At 42.7% G+C, this 18,191-nt stretch overlaps 1 protein-coding gene across 1 annotated transcript in view; it reads left to right on the forward strand.

Moving 5' to 3' along the window:
• Positions 1–237: 237 nt before the first annotated feature.
• The window catches only part of LOC126418978 (cuticle protein 10.9-like), a 191,265-nt gene continuing 173,311 nt past the window's right edge, over positions 238–18,191 (forward strand). The window contains exon 1 of the mRNA XM_050086025.1: positions 238–339. Coding sequence (XP_049941982.1) covers positions 289–339 — 51 coding nt within the window. The 5' untranslated portion in view covers positions 238–288. The remainder of the gene's footprint in view (positions 340–18,191) is intronic.

An 18,191-nucleotide genomic window follows, 5' to 3' on the forward strand; every position in this document is an offset into this window, starting at 1 on the left:
CCGTGGCTGGATATGATTTTCTCCTACACTATTATAGTATATGTGTACTGAATGATCCGCATTTAACTTTTGGTTCCATAAGACGGCCCAGCAGTTGTCACCGTTGTGGGCAGAGTGGAGCCGTACAGAAGCGAGCGGCCGGCTGTGGGTGTGTTGGCCGCGCGCGCCCGCATCCTTGCCGCTCCGGTCCGCTATATAAACGCGCCGGCCGGCGGAGTCCTCACGCACTCCATCCGCAGCGCGCCACTCTCCACGCACCGCGCACCACGCACCACGCACCCGCTCCTCATGGCTCCGCCGATGATGCTGGTCGCCGCGACGGTGTTGCTTCTGCTCAAGGTCAGTCACCCCGCACGCTCCACTGTCCTGAACCAACCGCGTGGATTACTTGTGCAACCGTTCCGTTCAGTGTCAATAAGAACACTGCTTTTATACCACAAAGTGCGTCTGTTGCTTATTGCTAATTCTAAACACGAACAGTATCGCGATCCCGGAGGAGAAGAAGGTTCTAACAAAGAACCTGCACAGATTTAGGACAAGAAATAATACGAAATGCAGCTTGCTTTTTCTTGTAAATACTAGACGCTTCTTCCCTGACTTCCGAAATCTTTACGATACTGTGCCACACTGTCAGTCGATAACTGTTATACAGAGCGACCGAAAAGTGATAGTAAGTATGTCTATAAATTAAAGATGCACTGCATTGTTTCGATCAACCATCCCAAGATAACACCACAGTTATTACTGATAATAAATGAAGAGAGCAATGTAACGGGTACAGGTCCCAGTGTCTACGCAGTTCAGCACACGATAAAATTACCGTTCGCCCTTGAGCAACGAGTCTTCATTGTTGATGAGTATTACCGGAAATGGACGACTCATGTCGCTGTTACTGAGAGACAGAAGTGATGACACTTTCTGCAGGACCTGACCATAATTTTGCAGGACAATGATCAAGCACGTACAGTGCAAGCTGTTGCTGATTTGTTTAGCTGATGGGGCTGCTAAGTGCTATACCACCTACTGCACTCCCCTGACTTAAGCCCCCGTGAGTTCAAATCGATTTCTAAACTGAAGGAAACACTTCAAGGCATTCGCTTCAGAGCTGCTGCAAATTCGTCTCGTAGTAGACCGCAGCGCTAGAAGTGTCAACGCAACTGGCACTGCTAAGAGTATCCTACGACTTCCACATCGCTGGCAACGGGTTATACACAATGCTGGTGGCTACTTTGAAGGTCAGTGAAACTGTGAAACACTTGTCTATTTTGTACGAGCTGTAAATAAATAGTTGCCACTATTAAAGTTCCAACCCTCGTAATTGCCTGTGACAAATACGTCCAGATTCGATAGAGTTTTACCAGTTGTTCGTGCCTACATGTTGTAGGACCATTTCGTAGGAATGATGCCACAATGCTGAATAATTCAACAGTAGTGAAATTGATCATCTATTCCCGTGAATACAATAAGTAAAGCCTATAAATCGGACATTTTGACAGACGCTAAACTGGCTGACTGGTATGATGTTGCGATCGCCGTCGAAAGGTCTGAGGGGATTATCTGACCAAACTCATGTTTCGTGTGATAGAGCTCAGAAAGTTAAAATTTTGAGTTTGTCATGGTTGCAGTGTACAGGATCTGAAGGCGCTGGATGAAGAAAAGCGTCTAGCGTACTGTGGGCTATGTGGCTTCCGTAATTTGTTGCCGTCCATGGAATCGCAGAATTAGACCATTCTCTGATGAGGTATGCATTCTCCTTAGTGCATACTTGAATACGCAAAAAACTAGAATTTAGTTAAGAGAAAATGCGTAAGTCTTTCATGAAATCATCTCCCGCTGTCAGATAATTTAAGTATGATGTGTCGTACCGTGTCGTCGAATTATGGCCCCTATTTTGTATGAAGCTACGGTGAACAGTGTGTTGTACCAAGACATCACTACACAGTTTATTTCGCTTCTTGACGCTGATGAACATTATTTTTGGTTTCCGTCAGATCTTGTAACTCCGTGGACATCTATTAATTTTTTTGTGCGTCATACAGAGTATCACCGGAAATACATGACTGGCTCAAAGAACACAAAACAAAATAAACTATAGTAAGGACAGGTGTCCTATAAGGAAGCGTAACATGATCTCCATTACTTTAAACGTGAATAAAGCTTTTGTCAGACAGCTATATTATCAGATTGCGGGTTTATGCTGTCTTCAGGAAAGTAGTGTCCCTATATGATTTTATGGAAATATGGGACGGTTGTAGACAATGTTTTCACAGGTGTTCAGAATTTAAGGTTCCGTGAGTCAGCCACAAAAAGAGGGTGAATCGTACATCATAAAATTACAAGTAGTAAACTTCTTGCGAATGTTACATTGTTCAAATGTTTGTGGGAGTAATACTGCGAAGCCATTTTAAATTGGGACAAAGGGACAGAATAGATAGTAGGGAATGCCGATGAAAGACAAACTTGTTGGAAGGGTTCTGAGAAGATAGGTGCCTGTGTACAGAAAACCGCATACGATACACAACGCTACTTCTGCAGTTCTAGAGCACTGTCTCAACATTCGGAATTCCTGTGAAGTGCGCTTGACAGCAGGCACAGAAAGAATTCAGCAGCTATAATGGGTACAACACATTCGAAATTGTGCTAGAAATGTAACTACGTAGATTTCTGCGGGAAAAGAGATGCTCAGATAGCTTAAAGGGTAATCTCTGGTAGAGAGATGACTTTGTTTCCGCGATACCTTGTCGGGAAAATTTTAAGAATTGTTACTCCAGGAAGACTGTGCAATGATTTTGTTCCTTCGTTCGTATATCTCGTGCGTATCTCACGAGAACAACGTGTGAGAGACAGTGGCGTGTCCCAGAGCATACTAACAATTATTTCTTACTTTCTACGCACGCGATGGAATAGGGCAGGAAGTGGCTAACCTTGGTACAAAAAACCCTCCGCCATATATTGTATAGTGGATGCCACTCTGTCTAATTTCAACAAGCTTCTCTAACAAAATAAATATAAAAAATATCTGACTGGAGAGCGCACGAGAATGCTAGTCACATAATTCCCTAGAAGATCCTGAACATCTTCAGGTCTGCGATATATCATAAAGTAACGTCGGAAATGTTCGGATATTCGTAGCTATGATTATGACGCTAGTATTTTCTGACGGTATTTTCTGAGCCAGAAAATCACTAACTTCTGATAATTTTCATTGGATATGTGTCTCACAAGCGCTCACAAGCCCTAACTTTAATTTTTGCTTATAAATTGGTCAATCCAGCTACGTGTTACTACTTGTGCCTAATTATTTCATACAGAACTGGAACAATCATTCTGGTCCCAAATATGAAAACAACTGATTATTTTCAAAGTTATATATCTTCCACTTAAGTGCTTTGTGACAGAAAAGGATAGACTAGATTTCTGTCCCACGGATGTTGATTCTTAAAGGTTAATGTCCTATCCGCCTATAAACGTAAGAAGCAATGTATTACCACAGTAGCTCCAATACAAATAAGTTTTAGTTGCAGCCTTGTCGAATTAATCGACCCAACATTCACGTGAAACTAAGTAGCTAAATCACGAAAACGAACTACTAATAGCTACACTAGAATATGTTCTCGACTTCTTCGGAGCTGAACACCTGTATTTTACTGCTACTTAATAGATTTGTTTTCTTGGCAAGTGCGCTGCCCATTAAGCAGCCATGATTTACGATTTCCGTGACTACGCGAACCGTTTTAAGCAATTAGTAGTGTGGATTAGCTCTCGAAAAGGCAAGGCTTGACAACTTCTACATTCGCTGTCCATATGAGTTCGTACAATGTCACTTAATGGAAGCCCTGTGTTGACAAAGCATTAAAAACTAATAAACCATAGAAGGAAAGACTTTTCCACAGTGTTCGGAAGTTAATAATAGTGACTTTTCAGTTGGTAGTTTATGGTTCGTCATTAAATGTGTCTACTAGCTAAGTTGTATTTTCATTGAGACGTCTTTTATCTATGGCTCTATTTCCTTCTTTACGCTGTAATGAATGTTAAATCTGTAAACATCGCATATTACTCATGAGACAACACATGAACATAGTGTTGTCGTACTGAAGCAATACCTGATCTCTGCAGCTATGAAGTTGTTGAGACTTTTACTGGTTAGATTTTCTACTAGATAAAATTCAGCAGTAATCGCGAAATATTCTATCCCAGTGCTTTGTTTAAATTGTAAGACGTTCGAGAATGGATAAAAGAGGCATGCTCTGGTCCGTTGTATTTGCAATCATATTTTTACTGAATTACAGTGAACGAAAGTACTCGTACTATGGATGCTACATAAGCTATGCTCGCTGTCTTCCAGTAGCAGCTTGTCAGCCCTGGTAGTGTAGTGGTAAAGCGCCTGCCTGGACACCCCTGAGGTCGCAGGGTCAATACCGGTCGGACCACGGAAATTTTCAGTTTGGTCCTGATCTATCCCTCTCCTCTCAACAATGTGAACAGTCGACAGGAAAAAATACTCATTCGAATTCGGCGTTAAGCTGCAGGTCCCTTTACCTCGGTTAGTTAGGGACATACAAGTCGCCGAAAAAGCGTCCAATTGAAATACCATTGAGCTTCGCTAAATTATTAATATTAGTAGCAACTTGCAGGTTTCACTACAATCTACGATATCAGAAAGGCTGACAGCGGCGGTAGACGGTAAACCTGAGTGTAAGTTAACTAATGCCTCCGTTGTGAGTCAGCGATTACACATTATATTCATTTAAAGACTTCAGTTAGCAGAGTACCGAGACGAAATGAAATGAAAAATTGTTTGCTTACAACTAGAACACATGAATCATATAACTTAATATATTCTGGCAGTAAGTAGAACGTTTGCACTTCATAGAGGAATGAAATCACTCTTTTCACTTATGACATATCATTATAAACACAACTGTAAATGTGTATAAAGGAGGGGATGTAATAAGTGTTTTGTTGATCTTCGGAAAGAAGAAAAAACTTAAAAATGTATACAAGTGCGCTATTTCTATCGTGGCAAAGGCAGTGACTGAGTGTTTACGAAAGCCAAATACTGTTACTTCACCTTGATAAGAACAAATTAGGTGTTACATGGGCCCAGAATATTTTCGTCAGAATTCAGGTGAAAATGGCAAGAAAACTCTGCGCTGAAATATCGTGGCAGGAAGTTGCAGACAAACGGCAGGTCCTGAATCTTACTCGAGCACCAATGCATATAGCCACATCAGAACGCCCCTACGGAGGTTCGACCTTCCAAGTGAGTTTGTAACATACTTACACAATTAAAGGTCGAACTAAAATCGCCATTAAAATAATAATCTTATTATGTACTAAACTGTCGAAAACTGAGTTGACGAGACCTTATCTGTTTGAAGTACGAGACAGTCATACTGGAATGAGGAAAAACTAATATCCATTACCCTCTACGCTTAAGTTCTATACAGACGTTATTAATTTCGAACTTCTGTTATTGATATCCGAAAGACATTCATGATTTGCATTTCGTTGGTGACAGAGAGGCGTGCGCACAGTGTAGCCGAATATCTATTGAATAGTTGTGCCGTGGGTAATTATATGAGGAAGACATCCAACAAGATTCATACAGTGGATAGGACACAGAGATCACACACCTAGCCGTTTCCCACGATTTCTTCAAACCAGGTCATTCCAGTGTCTGAGTGCCTCCTTTGAAAAAGTCACAAATTTCCATTTAAATTATAACTTTATGTATAAGTGCGTTAAAGTCATATTTCATTTCACCCTTCATTTTTTTCACTCCTGCAAGAAACTAAATGTAAATTATCATAACCTATGGTCACCGGAGCAGATAGAACAGCCACGCAATTACATTGTTTCCTCTTTATCGATAAGAGTGGATTTCGTTTTGATGTCCAAAACTTCCAAATTCAAATTTTTATTGCTCGATCAAATAGTAACATCTTTGTCATTATTGTCCTAATTTTTGTATTGTACTGGCATTCATGTTGCACAGTGATTCTGTAGAGTTCTGGTGGCGAGGCCATTAGACATTGGTTTTGTCCATGTTTCTTCCTCTTTAACCCTTGCCCCGAGAATTGTTGACAAGAGCCATCAAATGGTAGAAATGACTGAGCACTATAGGACTTAACGTCTGAGGTCATCAGTCCCCTAGAACTTAGAACTACTTAAACCTAACTAACCTAAGGACATCACACACATCCATGCCCGAGGCAGGATTCGAACCTGCGACCGCAGCGGTCTCGCGGCTCCAGACTGTAGCGCCTAGAACCGATCGGCCACCCCGGCCGGCCGGCAAGAGCCATCAGTAGAAGGGATGTTGCAGTATCTACAGATATCCATGTAAGTAGAAAGTATCTGAAACATTTCTATTACTCTGTTGCTAATGAACTACAGCTTCATTTGAAAGCTTTAGTTTCCCTCCTTTCCTCCTAGCGGGTAATTGAACGGTAATGTGATTCGTTCTCCAACTCAGGTTACAAATCCGTCACAGCTTACCTCAGTGAAACCTTCTGTCACTGTTGCTGTCAGTATGGAAGGCGTGTAATGAAATCAGCCGTTCCCTTTTCAAAGGAACCATTCGGGAATTTCCCTTAAGTAAGTAAGTAAGTAAGAGCTCGTGATCATTTTTGCACTTTTTATTATAAAGTTCCTACAAGGGCACAATTTTAATTTCATTGATAACTAGTTTCATTAGATTCTGTTGAAACATTAAATGAAAACAGAAAATTAGAAACATATTACATAACATTACAAAACTGCTGGATAAGTACAGTACAACAAAAAATTACGTGTATTTTTTCGGATACGTTGTAACTCGTTAGATTTGAATGCCACACACACGTGTTCTGTGAAAGATAGCAGACGAGTACTTTTTAAATCAAGGACAAGGGGGGATTCAAAAAGTAAGTTACACGTTATTTTGGCAAGCCAAATAAATTTCATTAAATGCTGCATTACACTTCAAAGTTACACATACATCGCACTATTTTTCAGCACAGACACCATGAATCTGTAAACAACGGTCGGAACTTTCTACAAATCCTTCAGTCCCTAGAATACAGAAATCCTCTCCCCGTTCACGGAGCCGTCCCAGAACTGCGTGTGAACGTCCTCACCGCTGGAAGATCTCCGATTGCTGCGTTACAGGTCCTCGATTGGCTGGACATTGCAGTCGGTGTAAATGGTCTTACTCCACGTTCAGTACCACCCACGTCTATGCAGCCTTGGTTAACTTGTTGGCACTATTCCACTGTGATTGAAGACGACATTGTGTTTGCCCCATGTATCTCCAGTATATCAGCGCGAAACAGCGTAGAATTAAGACCTAGATATCCATCCCCACTTGCCCATTCTCACTCACTCACTCAGCCTAATTAATTATCTCTTTGTGTCCCTTTGTCCCCTGTCTCACAGCCACACTCTCCTTCATTCTGTTTTGTTACTACTGTCTCACTTTCCACTGTCTCATTTTTGCTCTCTCTTACTGCTACCATCTCATTTATTCCTTTCCGCTGCCGCTGTATCTTTTCGCTGTCATTATAACTGTCTCTTACTCACTGTCATTATGACTCTAGCTCTCATTGTCACTGGCTTTCAGCAACTTCCACTTCCTCTTTCTCTTTATGTCTCTCCCAGTGGTGCTGTCTTCTTCACACTTTTCCTAGCACTGTTCCGTCACTGTTAACCATGTTCCACTGCCACTGCTTCCCCCTCCTTCTCTCGCGCTACCACTGCCTCATTCGCTCTTTCTAACGACTGTTTACTATCTTCCAGTATTTCTTACTGGCAATGTCTCCTTCTCTCTCAGCATAAATGGCGCGAATTTATCGCATTCCAAACTTTTCGGAAAAGTTTTTGAATTAGCTGAGAAAAGCAGAATGAAAAAAGCTGATATCCACTTTTCAGTCACAGTCTTTTAAACAGGAGCATATTCGCCTTTCTTGCGCTCCGTTAGGTGCATTTTTTCCGCCCAATCCCTTCTTTTCTCTGCTACAGAAGGATGTGTCATTCACATGAAAAGAACTTTATAGGTCAGTATAATTTTTATAGTTTACTTATGTGAAACTGAAGTAATGCAAAAATAATTTCACACATCATGCCAAATTTTAGGAGCACAAAAAATTTGCATGTGCATCAGTACTGCAATATGGGGTTCCCGGAACCCATACAATGATAACAGTGATGCTTTACAGCATGTTTCTCCGTCCACTCCCCTGTATAAACTAAGTTTTCGCCTCATGCCGGATTTCACGTGTACAAGTTACCCACTGCATCTCCGAAACGAATAAAGATAGAAGAAAATTTTCAAGGTTGTTAGAGATCGGGATCTTATGGATATATGGTAAACATTTCAGCCATTTTCTGTGCATAGCCGTCTTGGAATCAGAGACTACGTTTTGCTACCCAAAAACCATATTCTTGGAGTGTTTCTCGATAAAGGATAAAGATTTTTGAAAAAGAGATGACGACACTTCTAGATAACTGTATAGAGAATATCCCGTCAACATTAGAACAATGTTCTGCGATTAGTTATTTATATATCGGCTGCACACCGTAGACCACGTCTAATGCAGAGGAAACCAACAGATATGTTCCGTTTGCCTGAGCTGGAGAAAGTGTGTTGACCCTGTACTGCAGAGTAGTCACAGTAAGTTGATACTTCTGCTGGTTATACAAATGAAATCTAGGGCAAGGGCTATCCAAAACAATTTTACACTACCTTTCTATCACCAACAGCGCACGACGTATGAGCCCTGGGAAAATGTCGTTTTTGCGCGCAGTGTTTTGGAATAGCATGGTAAAATCATAAAGATAAGTAATAAGGGAAATATAGAAAATCTAAATTTGGATAGACGAACAGAGCTTTCAAATCCGGTCCGCCCAAATACGAGTATAATGCAAACCGCTCCGTCACCTCGTCCGCTGATGGCGGTGAGAAACTGTCACACATTTGGCAGGTTTTATGATTTATGGGTCACGAATGAGAATTTATGGTGGCTGTCAGCGGTTACAGCATACTTAGGTGGTTGCTCGTGTACGCACAGTCAGCGTCGCGGGGCGTGGGCCCCGCTTTGCAGGGGTGGAGCCGCCAGCGATGTTCCCGCGCCGCAATTAGGCATTCGCCGCGCCGCCCCGACCTGCCCAAGGCGGGCGACCTCGGCCCATCCGCGGCCGGCCGCCACTTCGCTGCGCGCCTCCGCCGGCCCAGCGCCTAATGCCGTGATGACCACTCCTTACATTTCTTATACAGCCTGATGCGCATGTTGCGTGGCGTTTAATGAGCAAGAGGGTCGTTGCGCCAATTTTGGCTCGTAGCCAGCCTAGGACGTGGCGCCCAAAGTTGTTTGCCCCTGAGAACACTCTTATTTACGTTGATATGTTTCTTTGCCGGTCTCACTGTTCAGACTCAAGCTTCGCGTTCTGGCCCCTAAGAACCATCTAGTGTGAATAAGGCACCGAGTTCTTGTCTGACAATGTTATGAGGGATATACGGATGAGTTATGGAGGAACATGTTGTTAGCACACCCTCGAACTGCGACTTCCCAGTCAGGTATCTCCTCAATTGTCGTCACGAGGATGAGTGCCCTCTGTTCTAGTCCTCTCACTAAGAAAAAAAAATCTGTTACAATACCTAGAACTGACCGTGCCATCCGAATTGTAGACAGACACGTTGACCGTTCAGAAGTGGACCTCATTATCTACATGTTGTCGGCTAGTCGACAAGTACTTTTGTTGTGGTGTCGTTGCTGTAGTTATCGGTCGATTCTAGGACGTAGTCGTCAGCATTCAGAGTTCACCACAATCTGGTGTCAAGGAAAGCTGTACTTGGTTCTCAAATATACGTCTGCTATCCGCAATATGTCTATCCTCTGCCTTTCCAGTCCCATTCGCGATTCCCTGTAAGTCTCCGAATTAACTCTAATGTCTCTGATGTTTACCTCGCGGCAGTTTTATGACACCAACAGCGTAAACCATAACTTAAAAAAAAAAGAAAAAGAAAAAAAAACTGACATGAGTGGAAATATGCGATAGTAGAGGCTAAAATCTGCGCTAAACACGTTGGCGAGGTAATTCCGAATTTGTGGTTACAAGCAACCACAGACGTCAGTATGAGTTATTGTCCTATTTGCTACAAATTTATTTTAATTTAAAGGTCCGAGTTATGTCCTCTTTCTAACTGCGCTCAAATCTCACCTTTGTCGTACCTGAACAAGAAATACCCAGTACAGTTCTACGTTGACATGTAGTAACCACTCAAAGACGGCAGGTGGCAGCACTAGCAGTGGAGGGTGTATAAAGCGAGTCGGAGGGGGGAGGGAAGTGTGGAAAACAGTACAGTCGATGTCGTAATGCGAATAGGAGCGATTTATCTGATGTCCAGAAGGGAATGGTCACTTCCTTTCGGGCCAAGGGTGGAAGCATTTCCGAAACATCTAAGACCTTAAACTGTCAGCTTGCCGCCTTGGTTCAAGTGTACCTTGCATAGCAAAAGGGCATTATCCAAAACGGTACCCAGGCAACAGTAGTGCGCCATACGCCTTAGATAAAAGAGGTGAACGATGGCTGCGGATGTGAGTGCGGGGGTAGGGATAGATATGCAACTGTTGACCGGCAAGATGAACCAAGGGGACACCAACACGGTGTCCTCAACGAACGTTCAGAGAACGTAGCTGCGTACGTGCCTCTGCAGCAGGTGCCCTGTCCTTGACCTATGCTGACAGCTGTTCATCGGCGACGAAGGCTGGAATCTGCACGTCAACGCCCGAACTGTACGTCCATTGAGTAGTTGTAGGTGGCCTTTCAAAGGAATCACGTTTTATCCTCCCTCGGATGGACGATCGTTGGCGTGTACGTCTGAAAGCAAAGGGGTCCAGGCCGGAGGAAGCGCTATGATTTCGGGAATGTTTTCGTGGAGTTCTCTGGGTGACCTCGTCATTCTGGAAGGCATAATGGATGAACACAGGTATGCATCTATCCTGGGGTGGTGTTCACCCCAACGCGCAGTGTATTTTTCGTTGGCACACCCGGAGAATGCAAAGTATCACACAGCTCGCAGTGTACTCGAAGAGCATCGGCCACCAAACTACCCGGATTAAAACTCAATCGAGAATTGTTGCGCCAGCTGGATCGGCCTGTTCGCGCCATGGATTCTCGGAAGAGAAACCCGGCACAGCTCGCCGCGGCACTGGAGTCGACGTGGCTCCACATCCCTTCCGGTACCTTCCAGAACCTCAGTGACTCTCTTCCTGCACGTCTCACAGTGGTTCAGTGTAAAAGGTGGGTATTCAGGCTTTTGACAGGTGGTCGCATTAATATAACTGGACTTCAATACTTTATGTATTTTAAGTTTCTGCACACTCACACTTGTTAAATGTGTCATCTCCACGCATGGATTCAATACTGCACTGTATAGTGAGTTAAAAATTCTTTCAGGCAGCGTCGGATCATCTCATAGAGCTTAATAAGACTGTTCAGTTCGTTGCTCCATCTTTATCAACGGCGGTGCAAAATCCACATACGGTTTTTTCTTGGAAGAATGTGATCGACTAGAACTCCTAAACACATTAAATGAGAAGCGCTGCTTATGTGATGACTAATGAACTGTATGTGGGCTAGCCCAAATTTAAATGCTGAGTTAATCGAATATTTAACGTGCTTTTGCACTAAATACGACAGTATCCCTTACTGCGGTGACAACGGCTCTTAAACACACATTCGCAATTATCTCGCAAACAATTCGCTGGCTTTAACGTCTTTGCTTCTATTATCGTATCCATTCAGCGGTATCAGTTTTCACCAATAACTATGATACGTCCTCTACTGTCTACAATCCAACACTATCATTTCCTCCAGCCATCCCCCATCCTCCTGCTATCCACATTTCCACGCCCTATTCTCTCAATGTCATTCGCGACTTTTGTTAGATCTCCACATGAATTTATCTGACCGAGCGAGGTCGGACCGTGATTAGTACACTGGACCTGCACCTGGGAGGTTGGCGGTTCAGATTCTTGTTCGTCCATCTAGATTCAGATTATCCGTAGTTTTACTGAATAACTTAAGGCAAATGGCGGTGTGGTTGTTTCGGAAACGACGCGGATGATTTTCTTCCCCATTCCATCTTTAACATCATTGACGAGGTAACGTTATACCGTAATTTTCCTTCCTTCCGTCTCATCGTGTGTTTACGCCCCTCGTGGTCGTGTTGTGAGATGTATGTGGGTGAAAGTAACGTGTTTCTCGTAAATATGCTTTCGCGAAGCGTAACACCTCTTCTATAACATCTGCCGTTGAAATCAGATGTAGATATATGTTCTGCTTTAACGCTCATTATACAAAATAGTGAGCAGGCAAGTTGCGCCCCATAAAATTTTCCCTATTATTCTACCTATTGAGCGATCCATATTGACGAGTAACACTCAATAACAGAATGAAAATTTTATAGGCTATCTTCTATACTGATCAGCTACATTTCAGCGGGATTCATCGACTCTGTCATCTTCACTTCCTTTTACTAGTGTCATACGGTCGTTCCACTTTAAATCGCCCTGATACCAAATATTCGAGGGTTTCTTTGTTTCCAGTGTTTGTTTGCTAATCCTGTAATAAAATCTTCCGCCTGTTCACGCGCATTACATGACATTCTGAGGGCCAACTGTCAGTCCCTGCACCAAGTGAATGTTCTCTGGGGCGTTTCTTAAACGCTACAATATTCTGGCGTTACGACTTCCCTTTTGACGTTATCCACTGGTCATTTACGTATGTCCTAAGGAGTAACACGCCCTCATTGTACGACCAAAGCTCACCTTTTCGCTAGTTGAACTGGAGGAGGGCGGGAGTAGATAACGCGTTTTGCTAAATCAAGTGAACCGTCCAGGCATTAGACTGTAGCCGGGCTGGATTCTCGGCCGGGTTGGGGATTTTCTCTGCCCGATGTTTGTGTTGTTCTTATCGTTTCATCATCATCATTATCATCATTCGTGACAGTGGATAGAGTGGATTGTGTGAAAAGTGGACTGTGTAAAAAGTGGGACTTTCTACAGGCGCTGATGACCGGACAGTTGAGCGACCCACAAATCTAACATCATCATGATCATTAGACTGTATCGATATAGGCAAATTGCAAGAAACCTAAAGGACATTCACCAGAGGAGCCTTTGAACCACCGCGTCTCGAATATGAGTCTAGCGTCCACCGTCGCCCCCTTTCATTCTCCTTTCCTTATTGTGCCATATGTTTTCGGAGAATTAGTCTTCTGAAGGAATTAATCTTCTGAGAACGGCACTGCGTTCAACCACAACTACACTGGTATGCAAAACTTAAGGACTATAGTAGCTTTCGCATGACGTGTATCACAGTTCGAAAATGCTTCAAATTGCTCTAAGCGCTATGGGACTTAACATCTGAGGTCATCAGCCCCCTAGACTTAGAACTACGGTAATTAAACCTAACTAACCTAAGGACATCACACACATCCATGTCCGAGGCAGGTCTAGAACCTACGAGCGTAGCAGCAGCACGGTTCCAGACTGAAACGCCTAGAACCTCTCGGCCACAGTGGCCGGCTCACAGCTCGATTGAACATACAAAGAAGTTTTATAGTGTACCACGGGAGGTAACTGAAAGAAATACCCAATGAAACCAACAAAAACGTCACTTTTATCTAAAGACAATAATTACACTGAAGTCACTGCGATTCATAATGGTTCCTTGTACATTACAAGAGGCAGGTTATGGTTCTTAAACAGACATGCGAGCACCACAGACGGCAAAGCATGTTCTGCAACGTCTTCCCATTCTGTCCTGGAGGTTGGTAAGGAGTTCTTGAGGTAGGGCGTTCCATTCCCCAAACAGCGCTATTGACATCTGCAGAATGTTCACTGGTGCATGTGCATGTGCAAGTGGACGTCAGGGCCGAAAGGAATCCCAAAAACACTCACGTGGGGAAGGTTACAGTGTCACAATATCGTTGACAGGTGATTGTACCGTGTTCAAAAATATGCAGCTCAATAGTGCGTCGGTACATAACGGTTACTGCTACTGTAGTCGCTCTTCCAAACTGCATCCCATACGAGCAAACCATTTGCGTCTGTATCTGTGGTTACTCGTACTTTGGCTCTGTTTAGAAAGGAACAGCTCGATGTAGTCGTATGGTCAAGACGCATACGTCTGCTCTCATGCCACATTGCTCATTCGCTGCAAATAATAACCTGTAGGTTTGATTCTGCAGTCAAATAGTCTATGCATTGGCTAGAATTGAGATTTAATAAAATACACAGAAATACAAAATAAAAGTTAAATGAATAATTTAATAACAGAAGTACTATTCCAACGTCTGTACTTGTCGCAAACGACAGAGAATTACGTTGAGAACGGACATCTCAAATAAACCGCAAGTGGTCCTATAATATTCAGTTAAAGTACAGACAGAAAATACCCTTATCAAATGCAGTACAGTTACATTGAGAGTGTTACGAGAACAGTAGCGAATTCCCGAAACTAAACTGTAATCAAAGATACGCGAAAACTCAGCCAATTTTGTAATCACAATGTACACAATATTCACCAGCTCAAACAATTCCAGATGTAAGTAGGCTGTTTAGGTTTTTATATTGGTAACACCAGGAAGCGCTCTGTATGAAAATCGCTGGCTGTGCTGTGTGCAGTCTGTGGCTGGTTTGCATTGTTGTTGGCTATTGTAGTGTTGGGCAGTTGGCTGTTAAACAGCGCGTAGCGTTGCGCAGTTGGAGGTGAGCCGTCAGCACTGGTGGATGTGGGGAGTGAGAGGGCGGAGTTTTGAGAGCGAATGATCTGGACAGAGAGAGTAAATTTGTAAGACTGGGTCTCATGAACTGATATATGTATATACGAGGGCCGTTCAGAAAGTAACCTCCGGTTGATTTAAAAAAATACACCAAGTTAAATAAAAATATTTTAATATATACATCTTACAACTACATCTTTGCAGTATTTTTCTACATAGTCTCCATAGCGATTGAGGCACTTATCGTATCTCTTCACAAGCTTTGAAATTCCTTCTGCATAAAAATCACCCGCTTGTGCCTGGAGCCAGCCTGTAACCGCATCTTTGAGCTCTTCGTCGTCATCAAACCGCTGTGACCCGAGCCATTTCTTCAAATGCATGAAGAGGTGATAATCACTTGGCGCCAGGTCTGGGCTGTAAGGTGGATGGTTGATAACGTCCCACTTGAAGGACTCAAGAAGGGCCGTTGTTCTGCGAGCAGAGTGAGGACGGGCGTTATCGTGCAAAAAAACGATACCGGAAGTCAGCATACCACGGCGTTTGTTCTGTATAGCCCGTCGTAACTTTTTTATTGTTTCACAGTACACGTCTTGATTAATGGTCGTACCACATTCCATGAATTCAACCAACAACACCCCTTTGGCATCCCAAAACACCGTTGCCATCAGTTTTCTGGCAGAAAAATCTTGCGAGGCTTTTCTTGGTTTGGTAGGCGAATTTGAATGTGCCACATCTTTGATTGCTCTTTTGTCTCAGGGTTCACGTACTTAATCCAGGTTTCGTCACCGGTCACGATTCTGTTTAACAATGGTTCTCCTTCGTCCTCATAACGTGACAGAAAGTCTAATGCAGAGGCCATTCTTTGAGTTTTGTGGTGGTCGGTAAGAATTTTGGGCACCCATCGTGCACAGAATTTACGGTAACCCAATCTTGCTGTCACTATCTCGTACAAGAGAGTCTTAGAAATCTGTGGAAAACCAGTAGACAACTCCGACATTGAGAAACGTCGATTTTCACGAACTTTTGCATCAACTGTCTGAACGAGTTCGTCAGTCACCAATGATGGTCTACCACTCCTCTCTTCATCATGAACGTTTTCTCGCCCACTTTTAAATAAACGTACCCATTCACGGACAACTCCTTCACTCATAACTCTTGGTCCGTACACGGCACAAAGCTCACGATGAATAGCTGCTGCAGAATATCCTTTGGCTGTAAAAAACCTTATGACAGCACGCACTTCACATTTGGCGGGGTTTTCTATTGCAGCACACATTTCAAACTGCCACAAAAACTAAACTAGCGCAGGTACGACGTTCACTCGACCACGGCTTGATGCCGACTGACCTGCTGAGTGCGTGAACGCACAGATGGCGTCGTTACTCCCCCCACAACCCGCACTGTGACCAATCGGAGGTTACTTTCTGAACCGCCCTCGTATATATATATATATATATATATATATATATATATATATATATATAATGACTTTTGAACACTATTAAGGTAAATACATTGTTTGTTCTCTATCAAAATCTTTCATTTGCTAACTATGCCTATCAGTAGTTAGAATCTTCTATTTAGCTGGCAGTAGTGGCGCTCGCTGTATTGCAGTAGTTCGAGCAATGAAGATTTTTGTGAGGTAAGTGATTTGTGAAACGTATAGGTTAATGTTAGGCCATTCTCTTGTAGGGATTATTGAAAGTCAGATTGCGTTGCGCTAAAAATAATGTGTGTCAGTTTAAGCATAGTCATGTATAATTTTTCTAAGGGGACGTCTCACAGAGTCGAACATGATGATTTCCAAATTATCACACACAATACAAATCATAGTAACCTGTAATCTGTCTATCCTCCGTTCCGTAAAATAAGCAGAAAAATTTAGAAGTCTACTCTGGAGCACATTCAGACCTCTAGAAATATAAAGTTTCTTCAAAAGTGTGGTAGCGGACGTTCACCATCCAGAATCAAACACCTACACCATCGAATAACACTCGTTACTACAGCCAAGTTTGCCTGTTTCCAGAACTCGCGTCAAGGTCCAAAATCAATCCCTTGAGCTCTTCATTCGAAAAGTCTGAGTCTCCACGTGACTCCCAAAGGAAGAAGGAAGGAGGATTGGGTTTAAAGTCCCGTCGGTATCGAGGTCATTAGAGATGGGACTTGATTCTCATAGTGTTCCGCTACTGGCTGCCTTCCCATTGGTTGAAGGCCATCCCCCCCCCCCCCCCCCACACTAAAAAAATACATCGTTCTACATTATACAGACATAACGTAACTCATCTTGACCACTTCCTGAATGAAACTAATATATTACACAATATTTACATACAGACATGTTGTAAACATTCAGTCACACTCAAATCATTCACAGTAAATGTAAATAAAGCTTTGTCCATTAATAAATAAGCCAGCATTCTTGCGTAAGTGCGCTCACGGTGATGAAAACTGATTATTGTTAATATCATTTAAGCAATAATTTTGGCATGCTTGTCAGGAGTGTCATTTGGCACTCTTTTCCAAAGGTGGCATCAGCTAACAAATGCGACTGACCACTTCTAAAATTACCGTGATTTTGTGTTATGTAGTTAATATGTAAATAAAGTTGCTGACAAGATAGTAAACGGTTCGTTAGGTAAATATACGAGTACGACGAAATATGAGGTATTCATGCAGTATTCATTTGCTGTGTAATTGTGGAGGATACAACGTTCTGACAAACATTTGCACGATGAAACGTATACAAAATGTAATACATCAAGAAATAAAGTAGACGCAGATACATAGCTTTCAGCGACAATAACTACAGTGCAGAGCTATCATCTGAGATATCGTTAGTTGAAATCGCATAAAGCACTTAAAATGTATTAATTCAGAGGTTCATTATGAAAATATTTGGTCACTATAAATTACTAACTTTTATTGTTTTATAGGTACTGAAATTATTGTTGTGTCATTGTATGCGGGTCATTTTTCTGTGATCTCCATTGTATTCAGATTTGCATAATTTTTTTTTTGTACACTATTAAAGACTCTCAAAGCGCTTCACCTTGTCTGACACTCTGTCATTTTTGGAGTATAGTCTGCTGCATAAAGGTATTGCTAGCAACAGCCGTTCAAATTCCCAGCTTTGGGTTTTACCCATTTCCGACGAGCTGCTCGTCAGAAGCTTATGTAGAAATATGTGTTTCAAGTTTTCGTCTTGTGTATACAGAACTTCACATCTGTAGAAGGCCGCGTGGGGTAGCCGCGTTGTCTGGGCGCTTTATCACGGTTCGCACGCATCCCCCCGTTGGAGATTCGAGTCCTCCTTCGGGCATGGGTGTGTGTGTTGTTCATAGCGTAAGTTACTTTAAGTTACATTAAGTAGGGTGTAAGCCTAGGGACTAATGACCTCAGCAGTTTGGTCCCAGAGGAACTA

The sequence above is a fragment of the Schistocerca serialis genome, chromosome 9, assembly GCF_023864345.2.
Source record: "Schistocerca serialis cubense isolate TAMUIC-IGC-003099 chromosome 9, iqSchSeri2.2, whole genome shotgun sequence".
In the NCBI taxonomy this organism is placed as follows: domain Eukaryota; kingdom Metazoa; phylum Arthropoda; class Insecta; order Orthoptera; family Acrididae; genus Schistocerca; species Schistocerca serialis.